We start from the raw sequence: 18,478 nt of genomic DNA, 5'->3' as shown, positions 1-18,478 counted from the left end.
TGGACAACAACTTCAGACCAAAAAGGATATACTTGTATCTGTGGACCTTTCCAGGGTTACAGCTCAAGAACCTACCTTCTGTCTAAAGACACATTATGTATAGATTTGAAAGCAATTTCCCATTATTTTTTGTTATATAAAACACAGTCTATTCATACCCTCCTGTGGTCAGGAACAAACCCACACTACTGATGCAATCTGGGATGTTTGTTTCCCTGCTCACCCAATACTGAAGAAATGGCAATGGCGGGGGTGTCGGTGTCGAATAGTCAACCACACACAGAGAGAGATCTTTTTACTTTGTGCAACCAACATTGCATTCCCTAGTGGCTGCTGAATGAAACATTGAACTGTTCCTGAACTATAATCGTGATCAGATGTTATCTCTTCTCATTCAAAAGAATCTGGCATGAAATAAGCAAAAACTCCACCAGATGACCTTGGTTCGCTTGTCACATCTACATCTACACCACACATTTAAAACACGTGGTTTTCCCCAAAAGGTTCACGGGAACTGTAGTTTGTTAAGGGTGTTGGGAATTATAGCTCTGCAGGGACTAAACTACAGTTCTTGGGGTTTTCGGAGGGTAGTCATGATGTTTGCTGCGGACATGATCAAAGAGGATAGACTTTGGTCTTTTTTGAACATTTGTTCTAATTTGCTTGCAGTGAGGTAATACCAGACTTGAGAACTCATCCTGATTTGCTAGCACAGTGTTTATACATCTTCATGTTCATCATTTGCACCCTACCTCCTGCAGTGGGTTTCCACATCACTTTCCTACCAGCAAAATATCAGTTTTGAAACTAGAGCCCAAACCTAAATTTCTGCTATGCACTTCAATGCTATCTGCAAAACACTGGCAATCTGAAAGCCATCCAGGACTGTCTGGACCAAGAAGCTGACTTTGGGAACTCAAATCACCTTAAAAAGATAGCAAATCACCCATTATTTCATTCATTACTGTATTACATTTTCTGAACCAGAAGGGACAACTGGATTTTCTGCCTCGGGCACCAGACTGTCCTGGTCCAGCTTTGTAACAGAGCTTGCAACAGAGCTTTTTTACTTTCTTTCACAAATACAGTGCTATTACTGTGCTTAGAACATGAACAAGAATGAGTCACCCGTCGCTACATAGGGTTAAAGTCACTTCCGTTTTCCGTTGCCATGGGGAACTCTGTGTCCTAGAAATTTGTCCTTTCTCCCACTCAAATGTGTGGGAGTTAAAAGCCCAGCAGAGCCAAACCTTTTCTTTAAAATTGTTGTTGTTGTTGCCTCCTCCCCCCCCCTCAAAAAATAAGCAAACTCTCTTTCTGGCCTTGCAACGCCATGGGACGGTTCCAAGAACCATCAAATTAATGGTGTCATTCCCCTCAGCTTGCAAAAATTCTTTTAAGCAGAGTTTAAGTAAATATTTGAAGCAAAGCAATGTAAAACATTCGGCTTAATTTTAGTACTTAAACTGGTCAGAGAATTGTGGGGGTGGACACGAGGATATTTCACTGCTTTTTCAGCCTTCTGGGTGCCATTTGTGCCATTGGGATTGGTAGGGCAGGGAGGTCGAGAGTGGGCGGGGCCACAGCCAGCGAGAGGCGGAGCCACAGTCAACAACAGGTGAGTTTCGTTTCCTCCCTGCTGACTTCCAGGAGAGCAGAACTGAGACTAAGGAGGAAGATGTTACCGCTAGGCAGGCCAAGTCAAAGGACAGGCAGGTTAGGGGTCTGGCTGATGGCAGAGTGAGGTTGGTAACATGGCACCGCACTGGCAGGAGACATAGTGCAAGCAGTACCAAGATGTGAAACTTGTCAATCAGCTTAATGTGCTCTACAGCATCCCAACAAAGAGAAGGAATAGCTCAGTTGGTAGAGCACAAGACTCTTAATCTCGAGGTTATGTGTTTGAGCCCCACATGGGGCAAAAAGATTCCTACATTGCAAGGGGGTGGAGCTAGATGACCCCTGCGTTCCCTGCCAACTCTATGATTCTAAGCACCACGGAAAACTTTAGATTCGTGAGGATAGTGCTGGATGTAGAGGGCTGCAGTAGGAGGCTATACATCTCAAATGCATTGATGCAGTGACACCTAGTGTTCTTCTTAAATATTTCCTCATTTTATAAGCCTCCTGTGAAAGGATTTCTAGATAAACTGGAGCTAAAATTGATACTACCCTGAGCTAGGGTAAGATCATAACACCGTGGTTTTTATTTTGGGGGCATGGATTGATTCTGATTCAGATGTAGAGGTTGCCAGGAGAGACCTCCAAACATGGCTGGGTCTCTCACCAATGGCCCATTCACACATACAGTGGTGTTGAATCACTTCTTTTTTAAAAATGTATTTTTATTAAAGATTTTCTTGGTTTACAAAAGTATGTGTAATGTCTCTCTCTCTCTCTCTCTTTTTTCCAAGTTACATTTTTTTACAGATCGGTTTAGGAAGAAAAGGGGGAAAGATGAGTGGGGGGTCAGGTGGCGATGTTTCTATTTTACTTAATATATGTGGGGTTTGGTGTCAGCGTCACTTGTGCAGGTTCTCTGCTGTTCACTTGTGTTCCTTTTGTGGTGAGAGAGGTTGGGGTTGGCCTAGGGTGTGGCTGTTCATTTGTGGTTGGCTCTGGTGGTCTTTGTTTTCATGTGTGAGTGGTGTGTGTGTGTGTGTTTTGGATCAGGTTAGCCATATTGCTTTGTATATTGTTGGTGGATTTTTGTCATTGTCTTGTTGGGCTGTGATAAAGGGGAGCCATACCGGGGTGACGCGGGTGGCGCTGTGGGTAAAACCTCAGTGCCTAGGGCTTGCTGATCGTATGGTCGGCGGTTTGAATCCCCGCGGCGAGGTGAGCTCCCGTCTTTCGGTCCCAGCTCCTGCCCACCTAGCAGTTCAAAAGCACCCCTAAGTGCAAGTAGATAAATAGGTACCGCTTTATAGCGGGAAGGTAAACGGCGTTTCCGTGTGCTGTGCTGGTGCTGGCTCACCAGAGCAGCTTCGTCACGCTGGCCACGTGACCCGGAAGTGTCCTCAGACAGCGCTGGCCCTCGGCCTCTTAAGTGAGATGGGTGCACAACCCTAGAGTCGGACACGTCTGGCCCGTACGGGCAGGGGTACCTTTACATACCGGGGTGAAGGCGTCTTCTTCTATTTGTCCATGTGTCAGTTTCAGTTTATTGGTTAATTTTTCTAGTAAGGCTGTTTCCCATACTATTTGGTACCATTGGTCCATGCTTACTCCTGACAGGTCTCTCCAGTGTCTGGTTATAGTGTTTCTGGCTGCTGAAAGTAGGTGGGTTTCTAAGCGTGGCAGGGTCACATGCTGCCGCCACAGGATCATGCCCTCTATTTCCAGGCTTCAGGGGAAGAGTGCTGCAGCTGATGTAGCCAAAACAGCACCACCCGCGCACCCAAGAGAGGTGTACGCAGACTCCAGGAAGCACCAAGGTTTGCAAAAGCACATAGGATCTTCCAGGATTGAGCAGTGGTCAGAAGGACTGAACATTCTTAGACTGGCTGTATCAGAAGGGGTATCGGAAAACAGAGTGAGGGGGAATGGGATGGGAGATTCTGACTAAACGTCAGGAAGAATTTCAACTGTGCAACAAACTCCCTTGCGAGGCTGTGGACTCTCCTTCATTGCAGGTTTTTAAGCAGAGGTTGGGTGGCCACCTGTCGTGGACGCTTTAGTTGAGATTCCTGCATTTCAGGGGTTGGACTAGATGATCCTTGGGTCCCTTTGAACTCTAAGATTCTATGGTTCCCAGACTAATTTAATTCAGTAACCATACTGATCTAACGGGGGGCAACAGCTGCAGCCACCAGATACTAGTACAGTACAAGTTATTTTTTCCCCTCATTAAAAAAACCCACGTGCAGCAGGTATCTGTGATCTGTGATCCGCCTGGCTTTCAATTTGAATTCAGCCTGATCTTTTATTCCCCTTCCTTCCCTCCCCCTCCCCTTTTTATAAAGATTACCCGCTCTGGATCCCACAGCTAATTCTCCCCTGATCTCCTCGCTGGCCCAAACAGGACTAATTTAGCCAGCTAGCCCTGGTGATCATCTAATGTTTATTGGATGTATTTCCCCCCTAAATTGATTTTTGAATTCTGAATTTATTGTTATTCACGTTTTATACTGTATTTTATGCTGTTTTTTGTTGCATCAATTAGCAGCCCTGAGCCCGGTTTTCTGAACCGGGAAGGGCAGGGTATAAATAAAAAAATATTATTTATTGTTATTATTATCTCTCATCTCTATTGATGTGCCTGGTTGCTTCAACCTCCACTGAAGGCAAGGTGTGTTTCGGAGCAAAGTAAGGGCTAATTCCTTGCCAGCTCCCTGTATGAAAGTCTCCAGGTGTCTGGGAACAGAGGTCAGCCGTCTGATGACTGAAACCACACCAAAACCATCACCTTGAACTTAGCCCAAGAGCTAATTAGCAGCCAGTGCAATTGTTTCAGAGGCAGTACAACATAGTGGTGATATCCTGGCCCAGTGAGCAGCTCAGCTGCCACATATTGCAGTAGCTGCAGCTTCTGGGTCAGCCTCAAGGGCAGCCCCACAGAGAGCGCATTGCAGTCGTCCAACCTGGAGGTTGCCAGCACATGGAGGACTAGTGGTCAGGCTATATGGAACGTGCAAAATCCTACAAAGTGAATGGATCTTCTCTCCTGCTTACCTCCCCTGCTGCTCCCAGTCAAGGCATGAAATTACATTTACAATCTGCATCTTTCAAAGGGGTTGTGGCTCTTGAGTCTCTGGCCGGCCTATCTGAGCGTGCACGCAGTCTTGTGTAAAAGATCCGGTTCTAACAGAGTCGCTAAAGTTATCATTTTCCGCACGGATCGCTTTACCAACATGCTAATTGAAAAGAGAATTTATGATTAAGTCTGAAGAGGACAAAACGCGCATTTGCGAGTGCAATAATGCGTGAACATTGCCGGAAACGGCAGGGGCTTGCTAAGTGTCGTTTAATTAAGACCAGGACTTTTGCATCACCCATTTGACTGACAAGGATGAAGCTGAGGTGAGAAGAAACAACTAATAATGTAAGAAGAAAGCATAGAAATCTTCATGTTGTGGACGTCACTGAACAGTTAAAGCACACAGTTAAAGCACATGACTTCCCCCTGAGATTCCTGGGGGCTGTAGTTTGTTAAGGGTGCTGGGAATTGTAGCTTTGTGAGGGGCAAACTACAGCTCCCAGGATTCTTGGGGAGGGGGGAGATATGCACTTTAAATATGTGTAGTGTTTGAAGCATGGAGAGATAAAATCCCAGTAGGCCAGGGGCATGCATTCTGTGGCCCTCTAAATGCTTTGGAACTATAATTCCCATCATTAGACAAATTCACAGAGCATAGGCTTTTTGAAGGCTATTACATGGCTGGAGTTGCTAGGCCTTTGGGCTGATCTAGTTGGGCTCTTATTGTTATGTACTGAGGTTCTCACCCTGGGCCAGCAGGGGGATACTGTAGATAGTTATGCAAATAAGGAATCGAAAGTGATGTTCAGTGATTGGATAGTTTTAGAAAATTGTTACAGTTACATTGTACTGGAGCTCTATATAAACAGGCTGACTGAGTTCAGTTCTGTTCTGGCCTGTGAATAAACAAGAGCGGTTTAAAGAATTGCTGTGTCGTCTGATATGTTCACCCACAACTTAACACTTATGTTGTCAGAAGCAGAACAAGAGATCTGTAAATTAGGATCTACCACAGGCAAGCATGAGGAACCTGTGGCCTTCAGAAGTTTGTAGGACTACAGCTCCCATCATGAGCCGGCGCATGGGAGTTAACTGTCCAGCAACACAGATTACTTATGCCCGGAGATACTTTTAACCCAAGAACTGAACCTGAGCCTTTCCGTCCCCCATCACTGTTCCAACCCATCTGCTCCAGGCAGCGTGGCCAGAAAGCAAGGATGATGGGATTTGTAGTCCAGCTACACCTGGAGGGTCTGCATCCCTTCTGCAGGCTGGCCCAGGGGGTGACACGAGCCTGCTCCTTCTCAAAAGCAGGGGCAGTGGAGCTTTTTCCCAGCACAAGACCCACATTTCCTTTTAGGCTCCGGCCTACTTGAATCCAGGCCAAGGCCAAGACCTAGACTTTAAGAGCTTCTGAGCAGAACCACAGGCAGACAGGGCTCTTGAGAGAGAATTTCAGGAACTACAGCTTATCTCTCCTGCGGCGCCTGCCATAATTCTCCGCTTTGCAGCAATGAGATGTTTACAGAAGCCTTGTTCTCTGTTTCTCGTGCTGACTAAGGCTGATGGGAACTGTAGTCCAAAACATCTGGCGAGTGCCATGCCAGGGAAAACTGCTCTAGATGAATTTTGATGTTGGCCCAAATAGAGATGCAACACTTCTGGAAATTTTGAAGCCATGGAAAAATATGTCCCATTCCACCCCCCACCCTCCCCATTCCACCCTCTGGCTTTCACATCCTTCATGGATTGAGCAGAGACAGCCGGCGGTAAACATAAAACACGAGAAAGCAACATTCCCTCTGAGGCTCCCTTAACCAAGCTTTTATATTTAATTACGACAAGCGAGTGCTATCTCAAGCTGAGAACATACTTTCATTTTCCTGCTTTTCTGTCAGTCAGTATTATTGGCTTATTTGGATACATAGGATGTTGGTTTTTCATCTTAGCTCCGCAGAGCATAATTGGAAACAATGGCTGTGACTCAGCCAGAGTGTCAATAACTCTGTGTACACCAGGAAGTGGTCACTCCTCTTGGGAAAATGGGCAAAAAGGTTTATACAATAAATCAGCCAAGTTAAGGATGACTGTGTCTTAAGTTCATTGCTTTTCACTAGTAATCTTAAATTATTTGTAACTCAAGAGCTGAACACATGGTCCAAACATCCTGATTCTATTAATGTTACGATTTCCATTTTCATTTGGAATTTGTGTTAACCCTTATTTGAACCAAGCTGGAATAACAGTATTTCCGATGGTGCTCTGCTGCCTGAGGATCTTTTTAATCATCACCTAAATGACGTATTGGTGGGGTTGCATTTACAGTTCAAAAACAAAACCGGATTTTACAAAAACACTTAGAACGCAACCCATCTAGGTATTAGCAGAGTGACTGGGATAAAGCAGATGGAGTGCGGGGAAAAATGAAACTGATAATACTTCCCTGAGGTAAACTGAACAAAAACAGCATATAACACGCGGAGGAATAAACCAAAAGGTTTTTCTTTCTTAGGTCAGGCCTACACAGGAAGAAAACTAGTTCAGAACCACTCCTCACCCCCTTGAATCCTCGAGCTGTTAAATCTCAACTGTCTTCGTCACTGACAGCTAATTCCCAACTGACCAGAACTTCATGCCAATAGTCTGCTGTCAGACAGACCAATAGCAGAATTACCCCCAAGTTACAGACTAGATGGTCCTTGCTGTTATACTTCAAACACTAGACTACCTTGAGATGCCCATGGGGGAAGAAGGGGTCCCTAATCCGGAATGCGGCAGCTAGACTGGTGACTGGGGGCAGCTGCCGAGACCACATAACATGGTCTTGAAAGACCTATATTGGCTTCCAGTACGTTTCCGAGCACAATTCAAAGTGTTGGTGTTGACCTTTAAAGCCCTAAACAGCCTCGGTCCAGTATACCTAAAGGAGCGTCTCCACCCCCATCGTTCTGCCCGGACGCTGAGGTCCAGCGCCGAGGGCCTTCTGGCTGTTCCCTCATTGCAAGAGGCAAAGCTACAGAGAACCAGGCAAAGGGCCTTCTTGGTAGTGGCACCCGACCTGTGGAATGCCCTCCCATCAGATGTCAAAGAGATAAACAACTACCTAACATTCAGAGGACATCTGAAGTTCAGGGAAGTTTTTAATGTGTTTTTAATCTTTGTTGGAAGCTGCCCAGAGTGGCTGGGGAAGCCCAGCCAGATGGGCGGTGTACAAATAATAATAACTTATAATAATAATAATAACAACTACTACTACTACTACTACAACTACAACTACTAATACTAAACATGTCCCTATTTCTATTTCCCAGCAGACCTCAAGTATACATATGTTAATGCCATACATGCCACAATGAGCATGGCCCTTGCCGTGCTTGTGAGGGTATTCCACACCTCGTGTGTGAAGAAGCTTTTCTGTCCTGGACTTAACCCCACATGGATGCATTCAGCAGCTTCCTTGCCTCCAGATCTCTGTGTGAATGAATAATCCAGAAGGGAAGCGTGGCACTGAATATTCTGTGAAGGGCAAAGAGAAGCCTCACTTTCATTGAATTATCTGGCAGCAAAAACATCCTGGCTGAAGGTCAGTGGAAAGGGACAACACCATACCCTCCAACACTTCTCCAAATAAAATAGGGATGTCCTATTCAGTGCTTTTCCCCTCTGGGGGTACGCAAGGGTAAACATACCCCTAAACATTTTGTGAATCTAAGTTTGGCCTCATTGAGGGGCAGTATTTCAATATGAGTAGGAAAATGAGAGTACCCGTAAATATTTTTTTTAGGGGGGAAAGCACTGGTTCTATTTAATAATAATAATAACAACAACAACAACAACAACAACAACAACAACAACAACAACAACAATAATAATAATAATAATACAGTGGTACCTAGGGTTAAGGGACGCGGGTGGCGCTGTGGGTTAAACTACAGAGCCTAGGACTTGCGGATCAGAAGGTCGGTGGTTCAAATCCCCGTGACGGGGTGAGTTCCCGTTGCTCGGTCCCAGCTCCTGTCAACCTAGCCAGCTTAGTCATGCTGGCCACATGACCTGGCTCCCTAGGCCAGTAAAGCGAGATGAGCGCCGCAACCCCAGAGTCGGCCACGACTGGACCTAATGGTCAGGGGTCCCTTTACCTTTACCTTTTACCTCGGGTTACATACGCTTCAGGTTACATATGCTTCTGCTAACCCAGAAATAGTACCTCGAGTTAAGAACTTTGCTTCAGGATGAGAACAGAAATCGTGCAGCAGCGGCAGCAGGAGGCCCCATTAGCTAAAGTGGTGCTTCAGGTTAAGAACAGTTTCAGGTTAAAAGCAGACCTCCGGAACGAATTAAGTATGTAACCAGAGGTACCACTGTAATAATAATACTCCCATCTGATTGGGTTGCCCAGCCACTCTGGGTGGCTTCCAACATATAATGTTTAAAACGTTAACCATTTAAAAACTTCCCTACACAGGGCTGCCTTCAGATGTCTTCTAAAGGTTGTATAGTTACTTATCTCCTTGGCTCGGGGGTCACATAACTCCATACCCTCCAACATTTCTCTGGTGAAAATCAGGCTGTCCTAAGGAAAATCAGGACATTCTGGGAACAAATGAGAAACCAGGGCTGCTTCTGTAAATCCAGGGCTGTCCCTGGAAAATAGGGACACTTGGAGGGTCTGCTACACTCTCTGTGGGAATCCCACCCACAGGCACCAAGTTGAGTCTGAGGGATGGATCACATTCTGTATAGGGTGTGCTAAGAGGCCTTGCTGTCTGAATCTTTTTCAGTGCCTTGGGCGTGTTTCATTCAAGGAAGCAAACAACGGAAAAGTATCGTGACTACTGTCTCCAAGACAGTATGTGGTGTGCCCAGGCTCCTATTGCAAAACCTTGGTGCGAGTAGAGAGCAGGCAGAGAGTGAGAAGCTCATAATGAACGCAGGCTGCCTTTTTGTGGTGACTGGAAGAATGCTGATTTCCTTTGGGATTCTAAGCATCGTCTCTGGAATTATCGCCTTCTTCCCTGTTTTTTCCTATAAACCGTGGTTTGCTGGCTGGAGCGTTCACATTGCTTCTCCCATCTGGAGCGGAGCTTTGGTAGGCAGAACTGAATTATATATAAATTTATACAGCTGTACGACTGGGAAGGGACGTGGGTGATGCTGTGGGTTAAACCACAGAGCCTAAGACTTGCCGATCAGAAGGTCGGTGGTTCAAATCCCCATGACAGGGTGAGCTCCCGTTGCTCAATCCCTGCTCCTGCCAACCTAGCAGTTCGAAAGCACATCGAAGTGCAAGTAGATAAATAGGTACCACTCTGGCGGGAAGGTAAATGGCATTTCCGTGCGCTGCTCTGGTTTGCCAGAAGTGGCTTAGTCATGCTGCCCACATGACCCGGAAGCTGTACACCAGCTCCCTCGGCCAGTAAAGTGAGATGAGCGCCGCAACCCCAGAGTCGGTCACGACTGGACCTAATAGTCAGGGGTCCCTTTACCTTTACCTATGACTGGGAAACGATAGTAATGTTGCTGCTGATCTGCTGACATATAATCTGGAACCTTGTAAGGTTCTGGAATTTCAAGAATGGGTGAAATAAATCCTTGCTGAATGTAATCTACATGGCTAGTAGCCATTGATAGGCCTCTATCACAAGATGAGGTACATACACAGAATTTGAATGGCTATGTCTATGAACCTTGAGGGGCCTTGCCCCCTCAAATATTTTATTGGGGGTGAAGGAAGCTCTTTCCCCCATTAGTTGGCTCCTATGTGAGAGAGGGTGAATGCACATACAGACATCTCCCCTGAATTTTCCATATTGATTTGAAATATCCCACCCAATCGCCAACTTCTGGTCTATACTTCTATGTTACACTGCTAAGGGCTTTGACGCAATGTTGGATCCCTCCTCTCCCTTTGTGTTTAGAAGGGAGAAAAAGCAACAACATTATCTGTAAACAAGTGCAGTTTGGGAGAGAAAACAAGATCGCTGGGCAGCGCATTTGCAGCAAAGTTGAAATTGATCATCTAATAGCTGAAACTCCCCGGCTGGAGTTGGCCCAGTTCTGAGGATGAACTAATCCCTCCTGGCTTTCTTTCTCTCTGTTCCCTCCACCACATGTGTAAATTGAGGGAGTCTCGCTTGGAAAAGCAGATGGGAAAAGAGGTTTGGCCACTCTTGCCTTCTACATTGGCTCGTCCCAGTGTTCTTACGTTGCTGTGTTATTTGTTCTGGCTAAAACCCCTCTTGGACCCTGTGCAACCTTTCTTCCTCTCTTTCTGCCTGATGAATTTTGCCAACCTTTCCCGTGACTCCAGATTAGCCTTCCCCAACCTGGTGCCCTCCAGATGTTTTGGTCTACAGCATCCATCAGCCCCAGCCAGCACAGTTTCTCCAGATGTTTCTGCTTTCATTCCTGGGAACTCTCTACAGTGGTGCATGGTGCCAAGACCTCAATTTCAGGCTCCTTTTGCCTAAGAACTCTGTTCAAACTTCTGTTCTCAGAGGACAGGGCAGGAGAAGCTGTGCTCCACCCTGTGTGTTATGGAGTTCCACAGGGGTCTGCATTGCCCTTACATACTTTATTTGTTAAATTTATATCCTGCCCTTCATCCCAAGAGAGCTCAGGGGGATAGGGCAAGCAACAAGCAATACTACAGTAAAATTGTTTTTAAAGCATATTTAATACGATTCCAATGCAGATGCAGTCTGGGAAGATCTTAGCTTAAAAGGCTTCTTGAAAGAGGAAACTGCTTGAAACTGTTGGGGAATTTCATCCAAAGGCTTGGGCTGCAGCAGCGGGGGGCGGAGGGGGGGGCAAAATCAGTCAATTTCCGTTCTTTCGGTTTCTCATTTTCCCAATCTTAAACTCTGTTCTCTGCATTTCTGCAGCAATTCGCGGTTTGCTTGCTTTACGAAAAAATGCTCGCAAAGATTCTTCAACCATTTTGGTGCAAATTTCTTTTCCTAAACGTATTTTTGTACACAATTTAAACAAACGTATGCATTTTTGCAAGCAATTTCTCCTAACGTAATGCATTTTTCATATGCTGTTTTCACAAGCATGTTCACTTTAAAAAAAAAAATAGATTTTCTGTCATACAGTTCAAAAGAGAAATAATCCATAACAGAAAAGAAACATTAAATCATTATACAATATCCCAAAAGAAAAAAACATAAACAAAATAAAACAAACTCACCACCCTGTTTAGCTTCCCTCCACCGCTACTAGTTTTCTCTAGAATCAATTTTACTTTTATCATTGCATTCTGATTGTTTTTATTTTCTCTATATACATATACCAGTATAATAATAATAATATAATAATAATTTATTATTTATACCCCGCCCATGTGGGTGGGCTTCCCCAGCCACTCTGGTCGGCTTCCAAAAAAAATTAAAATACTGCAATACATCAAACATTAAAAGCTTCCCTAAACAGGGCTGCCTTCAGATGTCTTCTAAAAGTCTGGTAGTTGTTGTTCTCTTTGACATCTGGTGGGAGGGCGTTCCACAGGGTGGGTGCCACTACCAAGAAGGCCCTCTGCCTGGTTCCCTGTAACTTGGCTTCTCGCAGTGAGGGAACCGCCAGAAGGCCCTCGGTGCTGGACCTTAGTGTCTGGGTAGAACGATGGGAGTGGAGACGCTCCTTCAGGTATACTGGACCGAGGCCGTTTAGGGCTTTAAAGGTCAGCACCAACACTTTGTATTGTGCTCGGAAACGTACTGGGAGCCAATGTAGGTCTTTCAAGACTGGTGTTATATGGTCTCCCAGTCACCAGTCTGGCTGCCACATTCTGGATTAGTTGTAGTTTCCGGGTCATCTTCAAAGGTAGCCCCACATAGAGCGCATTGCAGTAGTCCAAGCGGGAGGTAACCAGAGCATGCACCACTCTGGCGAGGCAGTCCGCAGACAGATAGGGTCTCAGCCTGCGTACCAGATGGAGCTGGTAAACAGCTGCCCTGGACACGGATTTGACCTGCGCCTCCATGGACAGCTGTAAGTCTAAAATGACTCCCAGGCTGCGCACCTGGTCCTTCAGGGGCACAGTTACCCCATTCAGGACCAGGGAGTCCTCCACACCTGCCCGCCTCCTGTCCCCCAAAAACAGTACTTCTGTCTTGTCAGGATTCAATCTCAATCTCTTTGATAGATTATTGTTTTGATGCATTTACATTCTTAGTATAAGCATATTAGCATGTCTTTTTTAGAGCAGTATTTTGTCAAATAGTCATCAAAGCATTGCCATTCATTTTTTAAAAACAAAAAAAATTCCTTCCAGTAGCACCTTAAAGACCAACTAAGTTATTTCTTGGTATGAGCTTTCGTGTGCATGCACACTTCTTCAGATACAAGAAGTGTGCATGCACACGAAAGCTCATACCAAGAAATAACTTAGTTGGTCTTTAAGGTGCTACTGGAAGGAATTTTTTTTGTTTTGACTATGGCAGACCAACACGGCTACCTATCTGTAACTGATTCATTTTTTAGTTTTTGATTTGACTCCTGTCGTATAGATGCTGTTAATTTAGCCAATTTTAAATATTCATTTAATTTGAGAATCCATTCCTCCTTGGTAGGTAGTTCTTTAGCTTTCCATTTAGATGCTATTACTATCCTAGCTGCGGTGCTAACATATAAGAAAATTCTTTTTTTTTATTTCGGTATTTCTTTTCCTAATAGGCCCAGTAAGTAAGCCTCTAGTTTTTTCGTTTATGGGATTTTAAACATTTTTTTCCAATTCCTCATGTATTTCTCACCACGTTCACTTTCTGTGCACATTATCCACTAATATATGCATTTCTATAAACATTATTTGGCTGGAGTACTGCATCACAAAATCTGGGAATGCAGGAAACTTATGCCCAACATGGGGCTTGAACACGCGACCTTGAGATTAAGAGCCTAATGCTTTGCCATCTGAGCTATCCTCTATGCCAGCTTTTTGTGCATAGGATTATTCCCTTAAACAGGATCTATCGGTCCTATAGTAGTAACCTATAGAAGGGCTTTCTTAAAAATAGAATGAATTATTTTCCATCAGCTTCTGGTTTTGCATGCTTCACATAGTGGGTTTGTTTCCTTGTGTTGCGATTTCTTTCTTCTAAAGGAGTCTGTTTTGCAAAGTCCTTTGGAGAGAACAAAGGCCTATTAAACATTACTGTATATGTGGCAAAGGAATAGGAGTGAAGTGCCAAAGACAAAGCCACTTCCCCCTTAGGATCAGGAGCTGTCCCTTCACACATGACGTTTGTTGGGTGACCTTGGGCCAGTCGCACCCTTTCAGCCTAGTCTACCTCACAGGGGTGTTGTGAGGATAAACTGGGAAAGCACCATGCCTGTTGCCTTTAGCTGCTTATTAAGAAAAATACTGTACTAACTTTATTATGTGTAACCATATGTTTCCCCCTCTGTCTACAGGCTGTTATTGCAGGTGTACTCCTTGCTCTGGCTGAAAAACAATGGACCCAGAGATACCTGGTAAATTTATGTGGTTATTCTATACAGTGCCGCATTCTAGGCAGAAGGCAAGCAGAGTTAATCCAGGCATAGGCTCTCAAGAGGAAGAAAAGGCACACAGCTGTAGCCTTAAGCTACAGATCAGATAAAGAATACAAGGTTTAAAGCAGGCACACTTTAAAACATTCTACCAGATTTACAAGACTGTGCAGGATCCAGAGATATTTCCTGACTTGAAAGAAGGGAATGTTGTGAGAACCAATAAAATCCATCAAACCTTCTTCTTTCTTAAAAATTATTTTTCAGTTTCCTTGATATATGGAAAGTGCATAAATAATAACCCCATCCTCGCAAAATGATTCTTATGGGGTTTTTGCAGATTTGGGTACATCTCTTTTTCTGCCATAACAAAAGGTGGTGGTTGTTTTGAAGAAAGAGATTATACTTTATCCCGATAAACACTGCATATGTTGTTTATTTGCACTGCTGCCCTCCTCTGCCATTTATTGTTAATGTTTATTGATTGGGTTTAATTAGTATTGCTGTCACAGAGGCTTTTTAGTATCCTTTTTTCTTTAATAAGCTGCCTTCAGGAAGCAGAGCTGGGGCGGCCTTCCTCTGAGACTCTGGTTAAGTTAGAGGAGTCAATACAGAAGGCTGTGTACGCACCACAACTTTTGAAGCGCATACCAAGCACATTTTCCTTCTTCAAAGAATTCTAGGCACTAGAGTTTACTAAGGATTTCTGGGAACTGTGGTGGGGTAAACCCCAGTGCCCAGAATCCTTTGAGGGTGGAATTGTGATTCAAACGTGCTTTAAAAGTATAGTCTGTACACAGTCTGAGAGAGATGGGTTGCTTAACTGAGCATTATACTGTACTAGGATCGCAGTAAAATTGCTGTGAAGGAGTCTGGGTTTGTAGGGGGGGAAGGTTAAGGCAGTTTCACACCATTCCTCTAAATCATGGGTAGGCAAACTGTTAAGTTGTGGGTGAACATATCAGACAACACAGCGATTCTTCAAACAGCTCTTGTTTATTCACAGGCCAGAACAGAACTGAACTGAAGGGTTCAGCCAGCCTGCTTATATAGAGCTCCACTAGAACGCAACAGTAACCATTTTCTGTAACTATCCAATCACTGAACGTCACTTTTGATCCCTTATTTGCATATGTGGACCTGAGCGAAAACTATCTACAGTATCCCCCTGCTGGCCCAGGGTGAGAACTTCAGTACATAACACAAACCAAGGCCCGGGGGCTGGATCCGGCCCAATAGCCTTCTAAATCCAGTCTGCGGACGGTCCGGGAATCAGCGTGTTTTTACATGAGTAGAATGTGTCCTTTTATTTAAAATGCATCTCTGGGTTATTTGTGGGGAATAGGAATACGTTCATATTTCCCCCCCAAAAAATATAGTCCGGCCCCCCACAAGGTACAGTGGACTGGCCCCCTGCTGAAAAAGTTTGCTGACCCCTGCTCTAAAGCACATAATATATCTCTGCCGTTAGCCAGATAAGACAAGATGCTTCTGTTTCCATTCCAGTGGGAAACCGCTTTCACCTTTAGCATCTTGAACATCATCAGCTCTCCGGTTCAAGGTGCCATCGCCTTTGCATCCCTCCTTCTTGGACCTTATTGCTACTACGCTTTCGCTGGAGTTTCGGGTATGAACTACCTCGGTTATGCGGTCCTTTTGCCCTTTCCTTATGGCAAGTATTCTTCCCTGTGCAAGGACCCCGCAGGCTATGAGTGGTACCACCTGGCGCTGCAGATACTAGACCTTTGCTCCAGTCTTGCCATGCTCTCTGCATCCTTGGCCATTGTGATCAAACTCACAGCAAGACTGCTCCAGATTGGACACTTAAATGTGAGTATTACTCAGTAGCAGGGAAGTAATGATTAAGAGCAGCATATACGTATTCTTATTTGTCTGTTTCGTTTATTCCATTTAATGCCCATCTTTTATTTCATTGCATTGCACTGCACAATTCATAGTTTTGGTGTTGACCTTTCAAGCCCTAAACGGCCTCGGCCCAGTATACCTGAAGGAGCGTCTCCACCCCCATCGTTCAACACTGGGATCCAGCGCCAAGGGCCTTCTGGTGGTTCCCTCACTGTGAGAAGTGAGGTTACGGGGAACCAGGCAGAGGGCCTTCTCAGTAGTGGCGCCCGCCCTCCCATCAGATGTCAAGGAAATAAACAACTATCTGACTTTTAGAAGACATCTGAAGGCAGCCCTGTTCAGGGAAGGTTTTAATGTGTGACATGTTAATGTATTTTTAATCTTTGTTGGAAGCCACCCAGAGTGGCTGGGGAAACCCAGCCAGACGGACGGGGTACAAAGAATAAATTACTATTACTGCATTGCATTTATATCCCAATGAAGGCATCCCTGTTTAGGGAAGCTTTTAATGTTTGACGCACTATTGTATTTTAATATTTTGTTGGAAGCCGCCCAGAGTGGCTGGGAAAACCCGGCCAGATGGGCGGGGTATAAATAATAATAATAATAATAATAATAATAATAATAATAATAATAATAATAACAACATTTCTTCATGGAGCTTTTGGTTTCCCCCTTTCCCCACAACAACCCTGCGGTAGGTTTAGGCTGAGAGACTGTGACAGGCCCAATGTCAAGCAGTGGTCAGCCAGGTTCTGGCCCAACACACTACCCACTACACTAGAAGTTGTTTTGTTTGGATTTTATCCTGGTCTTTGGATCTGCAAAAAATTGTGACCCATCATACCAGGCACTGCCCACTAACGGTGTATCATCTCCATAGGGAGAAGTCAACAAGCAAAGATAACTGGGCTGAACTGCCATGACGCATGGGTTTCAAGCTGCATTTGTAGTCTGGTGGACGTCAGCAGCTGCCAACATTAGAAGCAGAAAGGCATCAGTCTTGGTGTATGCTGTCTTGTGTGGCGATTTCTCTCCTCCGGGGTTGGACTATCCCCTGAAAGCTAAAGGATTCCTAGGCTTCAAATTGACATTGCCAACCCTAGCTTCCTATTGGTTCCCACTGACCTGGAAGGACTATAAACAGGACATGACATACAGAGTTGGAAAGGACCACGAGGATCCTTCTGGTCCAATCCCCTGCAATGCAGAATTTTTTTCACCCAACGTGGGTGTGATGGGATAATGAGCTGCTTGTGCGTAAAAGCTTAATCCCTCTGGGGTTTGGCTGTTCAACCAAACCCAGGCACTAATGGAGCCCCCAAAGCATGACTCCGTCAGTCGCTGGTAGAATCTGACAGTGGGCGTCTACGGAATTTACTCCAACATAAAAGCTGTTTGACGGACCTGCGCCTTCGTGACTCTCTGCATGACAGTTTCCGGCGAGGGGTGGGAGTTGCTAACGGGGGTCTTGTTACCTCTGCACTATTCTCACTAGAAGTATCCCAGAGCCTTCCCTCCGATTCCCCTTCCGCTGGAACTCCTGCGCTCCCCCTGCTGGTTCCTGCTTCTGCTGTAGAGTCTCTCCTATTCTCCTGGAGCCTTACCCCCATCTCTCTCTCCGATGGCAGTTCCCTGACATCCACCTCCCCCCCAGGGCCCCCTTCACCCCCGCCTCCTCTCCCACTGGCGGTGAGGGCGGAAAGCCCCTGAAGGAACTCTCCTCGTCGTCCGAGGATTCAAACACTTCTAGCCATGGCGTACCCCGTCTTCCTCTTCTTCGTCGGAGTCGGCTTCCTCACCCACCCCTGATTCTGGGAACCCTTCAAACTCTCCTTCCTCATCGGTGGTCCCAAAGTGTTCCCTTCTAAATCGTGCCACGGGTTGCGGTTTTTTTGGGAAACGCCGATGAAATGTTTCTATTAAAACCTCGTCGTTGACTACCTCCGCGGGTACCCAAGTGTTTTCCGACTCTGCTTCCCCCTCCCATTCTACCAGATATTCCACCTGATTCCCCTTCCACCTGGAATCAATGATTCCTGCCACGTTCGTGTCGCGTTGTCTCTCTTCTATCACGGGCGTTTGGGTGACCTCTCTCTCACGCTCCCCCCACTCACGTCCCTCTCGGTACGGCGACAGTAATGACCTGTGAAATACTGGGTGCAATTTTATGTGACTGGGCAGTCTGAGTTCGAATGCTACTGGGTTGACCTGCTGTATGACCTCAAAGGGTCCCAATCTTTTGGGTCTCAGTTTCTTACACCCTCCCTTGAACGGTAGTCCCTGGGTGGATAGCCACACCCGGTCCCCCACCCTTATAGTTTCGCCTTCCCTCCTGTTTCTGTCTGCTTGTTTTTTATATTCTTCCTTGGCTCTCTCTAAGTTAAGTTGAAGCTGACGGTGGATCGCTTCCGTCTCTTC

General features: G+C 45.4%; 1 protein-coding gene across 2 annotated transcripts; it reads left to right on the top strand.

Annotated features, from left to right (window-relative positions):
• The first annotated feature begins 9,596 nt into the window (after positions 1–9,596).
• TMEM212 (transmembrane protein 212) lies at positions 9,597–17,284 on the top strand. Of its 2 annotated transcripts, XM_081911426.1 has the most exons (4): positions 9,597–9,788; positions 14,114–14,173; positions 15,698–16,021; positions 16,941–17,284. In XM_081911426.1, exons 1-4 carry the CDS (start codon positions 9,624–9,626, stop codon positions 16,962–16,964), a joined length of 573 nt encoding a protein of 190 aa, XP_081767552.1. In that variant the 5' UTR covers positions 9,597–9,623; the 3' UTR covers positions 16,965–17,284. The 2 variants fall into 2 exon arrangements, with proteins under 2 accessions (XP_081767552.1, XP_081767553.1); XM_081911427.1 differs by lacking the exon at positions 14,114–14,173.
• Positions 17,285–18,478: the final 1,194 nt, after the last annotated feature.

Source organism: Podarcis melisellensis, assembly GCF_964234715.1.
Source record: "Podarcis melisellensis genome assembly, chromosome: 5".
Classification (NCBI taxonomy): Eukaryota; Metazoa; Chordata; class Lepidosauria; order Squamata; family Lacertidae; genus Podarcis; species Podarcis melisellensis.
This window is presented reverse-complemented; position numbering and strand designations above follow the sequence as displayed.